Source organism: Apium graveolens, chromosome 2 (assembly GCF_009905375.1).
Source record: "Apium graveolens cultivar Ventura chromosome 2, ASM990537v1, whole genome shotgun sequence".
Taxonomy (NCBI): Eukaryota; Viridiplantae; Streptophyta; class Magnoliopsida; order Apiales; family Apiaceae; genus Apium; species Apium graveolens.
In genome coordinates, this window is record NC_133648.1 from 8142006 (window position 1) to 8153602 (window position 11597).

Below are 11597 nucleotides of genomic sequence, written 5' to 3' on the forward strand. Positions count from 1 at the left end.
ATACTATTTTGATATTATAATTTGCTTCGCACGAGTTATCAACCATGAATACTAATAAGCAAAAATATATTTAATTAGAACAAAATTACCAAATCAGGGTACTCACTAGAAAAAATATATAACTATATTTAAAATCTTATATAATTAAATCTCAGCTAACGCGAATCGATTTCTACTTTTTGTATATTTTGTTTTCACATTAAATTCTATTTATTTGTGTTTGTCCAAGCGTTAATTTATATTTAAATAATAATATTAGTAAAAATAAATATATTAAATTAATGTAACAAGTAAAATAATTAGGTTCATAAGTACAACTATAACTAGATTTATATATAATATTAGTAAAAAAACTATTATTCGGTGAGGTTTTATAATTACACTCGATTTCAATTTTTTAAGTACATAGTTTTACAACATTTATTTATTTATTTTAATATATGTTTCTCACGAATTATTATGAGATTCAATTTTATGCAAATAATAACTTGTTATTATTTTTAATCTCGGTCACGTGTTTCGCAATACTAAACTATTATATTTAATATAAAATTTCAATTAAATTTAAATACTACCACATCTATCCATTAAGATGTATAGTTTTGATTTGGGTACGAAAATTAAGAAAAAATAGAATATTGTGAAAGAAGTAAGAAAAATGAGTAAAGTCGTGGGACCAGTCAAGATGTAATGTATAAATATGTGCAGTGCAGGATATTAGTGGATATAAGTTGGTGTTGTTAATTTTTATATTATACATTTTTTATTATTTTTGGTAAGTTTGAAATATTTATAAAATTGAATCAGACATCCAAATTTTTTTATATATTAAATAAATGGAACAGTGGGAGTATGATTTATTCTTTCAGGGAGATATCGAAAATAGGTGTAGGCTGAATTCCTTATCACCCTATAGAATAATATAATAGGTGTAGGCTGAATTCCTTATCACCCTATAGAATTCATTTATATTTTCAAAAATATACGTATAAGTATATTAAACTTTCTGGAAACAAAACGGGACTAATTATTTTAAAAAAATTATTTGTTTTTTCAATCTGATTAAATAGGTTGAGATTTCTTATTCTTTTTAAGTTAATGAAATTTGTAAAAAAAAATGAAAGGGGCAAAGATGTAGAAAATACTCAAATAAGTAGGGGTGAGCATTCGGTTCGGTTAACCAAATACCGAACCGAAATAACCGAAATAATCCGGTTCGGTTACCGAACCGAAATAATTCGGTTTTTAATTCGGTTCTGATTTTTTATGTTATTCGGTATTTCGGTTTTTTCGGTTTTTTTACCGAAATACCCGAATTACCGAAATATAATAAAAAATATATATTAATATATATATATAAATATATTTATTTATATATTACTTATTTTTACCTAGCTCCTTTCTTTTTTTTTTCATTTGAATTATCAATTCTCCGTTCCCAACTTCACTTTTCTTCTCTTTTTATTTGTTATATTTAATTGCTATTTGCCTAATTTAGATTTTAATGTATTTAGTTTTCATGATCTTCAATTTATTTGCTAAAATAAAAAAATAAACTAACTAATTAGAAGTACTTTTATTGTAATCAGGACACCAAACCATAATATTCAGGTGCATGAAAGTGGAGCTAAGAGTATAAGTTAACTGTTGTACGATCATTAATCTTTGTTGTAATTTATTAAATATTTTATTATTAAAATTTTAAAAAAAATTCCTAATTCGATTTTTTAATTCGGTTTTCGGTTTTAACCGAAATAATTATTTCGGTTCGGTAAATAACCGAAATTATTTCGGTTAACTATTCGGTTCTGATTTTTACCCTTATTCGGTATTCGGTAACCGAATTATATTTCGGTTCGGTTACCGAATAACCGAATACTGAGCCCTACAAATAAGGTTAGTGTGATATAGCAGAGCTACAAGTTGGGGACTTGGGATACGGGAGTTGGGGTTATGTGGACTTTACTTGAATAAGTGAATTTCACCTAAAAGCTTGCTTTAGTTTGAAAATGAGCTACCTAGCTAATGTCTTCCCCAATATGAGTCAATATTCTAGAATTTTTACTCCACACTATAGAACAAACAATGAAATAAGAGAGAGTAGCTGTCAATATTTGAAGATGAAGAGGCGACAAACAAAAGTAAAATGGTCGGAAGATAGTCAGGAATAAATAACAGAGAAGATCAGAGTAGAGGGTACATAAACACAACTTGTCTTTCTTCTTTCCCGAAGCAAAGAAAGAAAAAAAAGAAAGAAAAGCAACATAAAGCACTCCCTCAAAGCATGCATTTCAACAACGAGATCGACATATCAAAAGAATAATCTTATTGCGTCAAATGACCCACTTAATTAATTATTGATCATCGTGATGATCTGCCTTCTGGGTGTAACGGGAAGAGCTCTAGGGTCTCATCTGCTCCGTTTATATTCGGGTTAGTTATAATGCCAAATAAACGGTGGCTTAGGGGCTCAGATTTGGTTGAGACGACTCTGTCTTCATCTTTTGCGGTGCTCATCTTGTTACATTCCAATAACTTCGTGCTGCGCTTTCTTTTAGATGGACCCTCTTCAAATTCTTGATCTTCCTACAAAATTTAAATCAACTTCATGCATAAATATTTCACACATGGTAAAATCAAAAAGTAACAAATCCGGAAGGGGAGCAATGAGCAAAGTAGTTACCGATGAACTTGATGATTTTAACGCGATAGAAGTCCGGGGAGAATGAGCAAGGCCAAGGCCATGACGTTTAAGTTTTTGCCTTTGGCGGGCTTTGTGGTTTTGAAACCAGTAAAACACATTTTTGCCTTCGATTTTTCCGTACTTGGCTAAACGGGAGGTGATTTGTTCAATTTGTTGGGAATTTGGGGTGCGCATTCCTTCTTTGTACAACTTCTCTAATATCCCTATTTGTTCTTGCGTCGGGTTCCATCTTGTCCCCCCAGGGTGCGTCGTCTCCACCTGCACCTGTATCCCAAACACATAAAATGATAAAATGAGATGGAGGGAGTAACAATTTAACTAAACTTTCACTACAAATACAATTATTTGATTAAGCGATCAATTCGCATGCATGCAATATGCATATCTAATAACATAACATAGTGGATATCTGTTAAAGAGAATATATGATATTCCGGTAATCCCAACTCCTAACAACCTAAGGTTTTAGGAGAACTGATAACTTAACAATATCTTCTCTCGAGAACACGAGCTCTGTGTAGAAATGAGTGTATGAGTAAGAAGGTAAGTGTACAAACCTGAGTTAACTGATGATTTTCGACTTTGTCATCAGCGGAAGAACCATTTGTTTCATCTGAGCCACAATGACGAGGCTTAATAAAACTCTTGAGATCGAAACGAAAGGCAGTGCTGCTACTGTTGTTGCTACTAGTAGTACTGTGGCTACTAGGAAGCAGAGGTCGCAAGCGCTGGCAAAAACTCGATAGACTTGCAGGCGCCGAGGTTTCGGTAAGTTGTGACTGTTGATCCCAGTTGCTTCTAATTAACATGTCACGCGGAAACTCAAACTGATGCACCTTCATGTTACCTCCCGTTTTAGTGCAAGGTGTGTACTTATATGAGGAACCAGTAGTTTGTTAATGTCATGAGAATTATAAGTGGCCAATTATATATACAGAATTAAGGACACCACTACTGATATCTGATCTGCAACTACTGTTGGTACTTGAAATATAAAGTAAAAGACATTTAAGTGGGAAATGAGGTGGTGCCTTGATTAACCAAGACCAAATGATGAGCAGGTTGACTTGAAGATTTTCAAATATAATTCCTCTACCCTTTTAACCCACTACAAATGATTGATATACTTGCTGTTTTTACCATGTCTTTGTGCGTGTGCATGTTTTCCCTCTTTCTCCATTTTAATCAACCGGTTCAAAATTTTAAATCTGTGCTGATACAATCACCACACAAGTGGAATGGTTGATAATTATACTCACACTAGCGGAATCAGGATTGTGACTGAAACAAAAGGCTGAAAGAGCTTGTTATTGATATTTGAATGCCAATAGCATTCCACAACCATGATCACCTACTTAAATACGAGCGTTCATTTAAAATCGAAGTCAGAACATCGGGGTAATATGTTCCTAAAATCTCGATCTCAACCAACTAAGCTAACCAATGCATGTGTATGAAATTTCTAAACGTTTCGTGAAAGAGAAAAGTAATTTATCTTTTCAGGCCGGTAAAGTCTAGGTTAGCCCGTTTGATTCAAAATACACATGCGTGTGGATGAATTAAGGTAATCAAAGAAATGGTTGCAAATATGAGCGTGTGAAGTTGAGCATGCATGAGCGTAGTTGGGCAGTCCAATCAGCTGGTTGTTTTTTTGTTATTGTGTCTATCAGATATACATATTTTCTTTGCTTTAATTATAAGGTCTCCTTCTCTTCCTGTGCTTTTCGGTGCCCTCTTTGATTAGTTTCGCTTTCTTCTTAACTTTATTCTCTGTAAAGTCGAATTGGAACGAAAGGAAATTATGTCCCTCCAATCCCTAAACTTGAAAATGCTACTCATCCTAGCCTATTGGAATATCTAAGTAGCTTTCTTAAGATACGATTGTACATAAACAAACAAGAAACCAGATAAAAATCTACTTGCTTTTTTTGACAATAATGTAAATATACTTGCTCACTGTCCTTGAAAGACATTGAGCAGAAGTGGTAATCTTTGAATATAAGGATTTGTATTTTGTATATTATACTTTTATTTTGTAGGATATATTACAATATCAACAAAGGAAATTTGAAATTTGTCCCAATAATATCAACCGCAATACGGCTATAATAATATTTCATTATAGAAATTAGTTGCTTGAGTAATGTTTGATGGATGCAGGTGATTACCATTCACCCGTCATCGAGGCAGGGGCCCGTCAAGAAAAAATATACTCCCTCCGTCACTTCCAAATGTTTACATTTGGGTTGAGCACGGAGTTTAAGAAAAATGATAAAGTAGTAGAGGAAAGTTAAAAAAGTGAGTAAAGTAGTGATACCGATTAATATAAAATGTATAAAGTGGGTATAGTGGAGAGAAGTAGTGGATTTAGTTATTTTAAAAATTATAAAAACTTTACTATTTTTGGAAAGTTTTGAAATGTAAACAATTGGAAGTGACCAAAAAAAGAAAGTGTAAATAAATGGGAGGGACAGAGGGAGTATTATATAAATTACTACGTATAATGCACACATAATAGATTAGTTAAAATTTTACGGAATCCGAACTTATGTGATTAGTGAGTTTTCGTGTGTTCAAACTTAACTATGCTATGATCGAATAACAAATAAAATTACCCGGATTTGACTCATATATAATTTTTTTGAATATTAATCAAAATTTAGGTAGCCAAGCACCGAATTGATCGTACAATGTGTTCAGGATGTAAGTTGTGAAAAACATGTATAGTAGGTTTAGAATTACACTGTTAAACAAAGTACCCACAAATCTCTCACCATTATACTAATCATACTTTTGATTGGAAAACGGAGCTCCCAATTTCCCAAATAGTATAAAAGTCACTGCATTACTTTCTATCCTAATTCTATATATATCATAATAAATCTATGAATATATCATGCATGCACCCCCTGATTTCCATTATTAATTAATTAGTGTCATAGACTTATAGTATGTATATATCAAGCTATACGTCTGTATGACGTACAGTATGACAACTTGAATTATTTGTACCTCTAAAAGTCAAGCCACCACCAAAAATATGATTACATTATCATCACTGAACCAAAATTTCTACTACTACTGAATTATCAGTAATTACTATTTCAGTCACCAAGTTTAAATTTATTTGTAATGGTGAACTAAATTTTAGCAAATCATATCCTACTTATGCGTACCTTTTGGCATGCTCAACAATTTTCATTAGAACTTCGCAAAAAAGAAAAACAATTTTCATCAGATGAGTTTTCATGGATAAGTATGGTTGTGTTTAGGCTTGTCAATGGATCGGGTTTGGATCGGATGACCTAAATCCATATCTATATCTATTTAATTTTTCGGATTCAGATTCAGATCGTCTCTGAATTTTTTATAGGCCGATCCATATCCGGTCCGTTCGGATCACGGATTTCGGATCGGATATCCGTTCTATTTATGTATATTTATTTTTTAACTTAAATTATTACAATATCTATCTAAAATTGACAATTCCGAAAAATATTAATAATTAATTAGAATACAACGAAGTTCAAAATAAATTAGGAACTACAATTCGTTTTTTGAAACAAACATACTATTGGGTTGTACATTATTTTAATTTTAACAATGAAAAAATTGATGTTGCGAAATGAAAATGTTATATGAATTGAGACTTGAGTTATACAGCTCTAAAAGGTAAAAAAAACTAAGGTTATAGAAATGGACTGAACTAAAGAGACCGAACCAAACGAAATATAAATAATGAGGCTTTACTCGATGATAATACGTTTAAAATTAGAATTATTAAAAATTATTTTTTGTACATTATATATATATATATATAAACCGGATCGGGTTATTAACGGATCGAATCGGCCTAAATCCATATTCGTTCCATTTATAATCGGATTTTTCTTACTGGATCGGATCTCGGATCGGATTTTTAATAGGTCGATCTATATCCGCTAAAATGACCTCGGATCGGATCGGGTCGGATTTTCGCTCTATTGACAGACGTAGCTGTGTTTGTCGTGGTTATCTTGTTTTTGGTTAGCAAGTGCAAAAATTCTGGCATTCAAAAACAGGGAGATGTTCCAACACAATCGGTTGTTACCAACCCCCGTAGGTTATAAATTATCGTTGAGATGTATTAAGTACGGATAAACACGCATAGATTACATAATCATTTTGCATTAACAGGCTCCGGGTTACCTACGATGAAAAAAAAAAAAAAATTCCAGTTTTAAACATGTTTGTGAAAACTTATACTTCCTCTATTTTTTAATAAATGATATTTGATTTTTTGACACACATATTTATAGGGTTAATCACATAATTAGAATTATTATTTTTTTAAATAAATTGAATAAAAAATATGAGATCAAAACTTTAATTCACAAAAAAAAAATTCGAAAAAAATTATTTTAACTATATGATCAAACCTACTAAATATGTGTGTCAAAAAGTCAAACGTCATAGGGAATAGTAGATGGATACTCCTCCCTCTGTTTTTTATTATATGACGTTTGATTTTCCGGCACACATGTTTGAGATGTTTGATCATATAGTTAAAATAATTTTTTCCGAATTTTTTTTTGTGAATAAAAGTTTTGATCTCATATTTTTATTAAAAAAAGATTTTTTTAAAAAATCATACTTCTAACTGTGTGGTCAACCCTCCTACATATTTGTGTTAAAAAATCAAATGTCATATATTAAAAAATAAAGGGAATACAACATTTGATTGTCACGAATCAGGATCCTCAACAGTATATTTTGAAGTTGAGAAAAAAATTGATAACACACAAAATCGGACAACATAAATACATGGTTTCTTTATTTTCCGGTCTCTTATGGATGGCATTTGTTTCATGACTTCTCTTCATATCCCACTGTCTTGGACTTATGTACAGCCATGACAAGTAATACTAGCTACTCCGTCTCCGTCTGTCCCAACCAATTGTTATCGTTTCTGGGAGGGTGTCTGACATATATTTTAAGATAAATATAAATGGTTCTATAATTTTTTTTTAAAATTTTAATTTTTCTGAATAAAAATAAAATGTTTAAACTTTTATTCAAAAAAAAAATATATTTTTTAAAAAATTATAAAACTATATTTTCTATTCATCTTAAATGTGTGGCGAACACTCTTCTAGAAACTATAATTAGAAGTGACGGAGGAATACTCCACTATAACTGATCCTCGAGGCTTAATAATTCATCAAGTGATGAAATGATTAGATCATTAGTGCGTAGTGATTCATGTACACTTCACCACCTCTGTCAGTAATTAAGAAATAATTAATTAGGTAAAGTAACAAATAACAGTAAGTCAAGAAATTAAAAGATTTTATCTTCTTTTACTAAAGAACCTTGTCATGTTTCAAATGTTGTCTTATATACACTCGAATCTGTAAATTACAATAAAATAAAGTTAAAATGCACCTCCACATAGGCATATAAAACGTAAAATATTTCATAAAAATTAAATTAATAATTTTTAAATTACAATATTACAAACAAATTTAACTTTCATCACTAGTTTAAGACCTCAGCCGCACACGGATAAGATGAAAAGGGGAACCGTGTTTCTACAGGACTCTATAAACACGTGTTTCATCAATTCTGAAAGATTTACATTAAGCATGCAGTATCCATATTTAAGATTTAAGAATTGAGATGAAAACCTGTTAACTCAGGATAGTTGTCAGGGCATGCAGATAGAAGACAATGGGTATAATATAAATAAAACAAGCATCTGTACTGAGATGAAATCACATCGCCCTCATGCTCTGTAACGTCTGTACTCTGTACAACTCGTGTTCAGGGCCCACTCCATTTTTAACCTTCCAGCTGTGCTCTCTTTTTTCTCCCCGTTCATAGTCAATTATTTACATTTACCAAGTTCTTTTCTTTTCGTATACTACCAACCTTGTAAAACTCAGAAATCGATCAACTTGGCGTCATCTCCAAAATCTGAATAATCGGATGATTTCGAATACTCATTTTCAATATCCCAATACTCGCTTAAATTTTAATGGGTTTTCTTCTTTTCGAATACTAATCCGAATTCATCGATTTTTAGAACACAATATACTAGATTGTGTTGCACAATGGCAATGACATACCATAGGCCACTTGCCGGCTAATTTCCAAGTTTTTCTCAATAGCATTCTTTTACCAACTCTCCTGTTATGGCTACCTGCCTCTGATTTGTCCTTATTTTTGGTAATCATATGTTTTGTCATATTTGCTTTCACAATGTAATCAGAGAATTCAACTTATTTTCTTTTTCTTTTTTTGTCAGGAATTTTACTTATTTTCAATTATGTATCAAATTCAGTTATTTTAATGAGAGCGGCCATCTCCAAAAGTGACATATTGGCCTAAATTTGGACCGATTTCGGCCCAAATCTACCCAACAGTGGTCTATTGTCCTGTTTCAATTTAAGCGGGTGAATAGTGTCGGCCTAAATTTAGGCCGTCACTATTCACCGGCTTAAATCTTTTTTAATATTTATCTTTTTATGTTTTATATATTCGTTGATTTGTTGATTGAATGTTATTATATATATTAAGTAATTTTTAATTATATTTTTTAATTTTCACTTGTATATTTAATAATTATTTAACACAAATATATTAAACAAGTTTTTTTTTCATTTTTCTTGTTTAAGTGTAATGTTTTTCTAATTTAATAAATTTATTAATTTTGAAATTAATATGATCTTATTCATTTCGCGTCCAATTAAATTAATAGGTAAGTGAATTAGTATCAACACACTAAAATAACAATATATTAATAATTAAAAGAATAAAATATTAATATATACATTTGGACCATAATTTAAACGGAACTGTTGGAATCAAGAGTTGTCCCGGTCCAAATTTAGGCCAAAAAATGTGACCACTCTTCGAGCTGCCCTTGTACTGCGCTACAGTCTACATAACTAGGACTCTAGGAGTATAATGTTTCAAGATACGTATGGAATGTCATGCAAGTAATTTAGTTGCTACCTAGATTTAGAATGAGAACCGAATGATAACAGTAACTAGTCAGACACTCATGTGTTCTGTTGGGAATTTGTTACTTTTGTCGGTCAAAGATAAAGAGAATCTCCGATCTTGGTCTTGGAATTTAAACTCATACATTCTTCTCATTAACCACAAGCTCTCACTTTTTTTGTTCACCTCTCTTCTTTTACTGATTACTCTAGCAAGTAAAGAAACATGATGATGGCAAGGCAAGTTAAATTTTGTCGGTGAATATCTATGGACACAAATTAAACATTAACTTGTATGAATTTGTAGTATTTTTATTGATGAAATTAATATAAATGCAGGGTTCATCAATATTTGTAATTAAAACATCAATCAAAACTTGACACATAATTTCTTATTGTGTGCCAATGATCACGTCACATATCATCTTTGATGCTACTGATTACTAAAATACTTTTAATAAGTAGGGGTAGAGTTGTAGATTAACCAAGTGAATTTTCACCCTAATGACACTGCAGATTCACAGATTTGATCATAATTTTTAGCAATCAGAATGTTTCAATTTGGAAAGTTGTTTGACCATAATCTTCTTTAAATTGGATTCAGTTTCACACACTTTATTGTGTGACGGGAGCTAGGGGGATGAAGAATAAAACTTTATCTCTAAAAACACAATCGCTTTACAAGGGAATGGTGAATTGATGGGATTGAGAGATAGTGAGATACCCCTCCTCCTGGGGTTTTTGCACTGGCTGGATAGATGGAAGTTCAATTACCCCACTTTTTTCATGTCCAAACAACAGCTAATTACCTAAACAAGAAAAACAAACCACATGAAAAAAAAATAAGGATTCATGCAACTGTACTAGGAAATTGATCACTGTATGTACAAATAGTCGCACAAAAATATTTTTAACGCCTACACTATACTATGTGTGAACGAAAAAACACCACGACGACGACTTTAATCAATAAGGAGTACAATTGTTAACGGGACAAACTTAACCGGTCAGACGAAAATAAAGTCGTACACATCTTTCAAGAGATCATGACCAACAACGACTAACAAGTGTCGTGTCATTAAACTCTCCACCTCTCATAAGAGACAGGAGAGTACCATATATTGGTATAAAGATCTTAAATTTTTATTCAAAAAAAATATATAAAAAAAAATTTAGAAAACTATATTTTATATGCACCATTAAATATGAAAACTCTCGTGTAAGCATTTAGAAAGAACGGAGGTAATGTTAGGATTGACCTGGTCTTAATAATTTCTTTAGTATTTTAAATTGTGTTATTGTCTAGCTGAAATAAGTCATGATTTGTAGGATGCATTTTCTCCACTCAGTTGTTTTCGTGTTCCTTAGAAATAGCTAGGAGTCAGTTATCTTTATTTTGTATTGGCTCATATAAGCCTTTTCAGTTTCTGATTAATATTAAGCTTTACAGCTGCTTTGCTTTGGTGTTTACAACTGAAAATTTACTAACAGTGGTATCAGAGCCTCCAAGGGCATGAGTTACGAGAGAAATTGTGTGAGAAAAACACCAAAGATATTGTGAGATAAGTGAGTGGCTGAAACGTTTTGTGAATATTAAAAGGTATTGTGATATGACAGAAACAAGCAATTTTGCGCAACCAAGCATTCCGAAGTTTGATGGCGACTACGATCACTGGAGTATGTTAATGGAGAACCTCTTGAGATCAAAGGAATACTGGAGTATTATAGAAACCGGTTACACTGAACCTCTTCTGGCAGAAAAAGAAAAATTAGGAGCTACTGAAAAGAAAAGTTTAGAGGATTTAAAGCTAAAGGATCTGAAGGCAAAGAATTATTTGTTTCAATCAATTGACAAATCAATTCTGAAAACTATCATACAAAAGAACACATCAAAACAATTATGAGATTCC

The 11597-nt window shown here is 31.6% G+C and overlaps 1 protein-coding gene across 1 annotated transcript; it reads right to left on the minus strand.

Moving 5' to 3' along the window:
* Positions 1 to 2091: 2091 nt before the first annotated feature.
* On the minus strand, positions 2092 to 3743 carry LOC141706854 (WUSCHEL-related homeobox 4-like). Its single transcript, XM_074509723.1, has 3 exons — positions 3262 to 3743; positions 2684 to 2968; positions 2092 to 2586 (listed from the first exon to the last, which is right to left on the minus strand). Exons 1-3 carry the CDS (start codon positions 3544 to 3546, stop codon positions 2362 to 2364), a joined length of 795 nt encoding a protein of 264 aa, XP_074365824.1. The 5' UTR covers positions 3547 to 3743; the 3' UTR covers positions 2092 to 2361.
* Positions 3744 to 11597: the final 7854 nt, after the last annotated feature.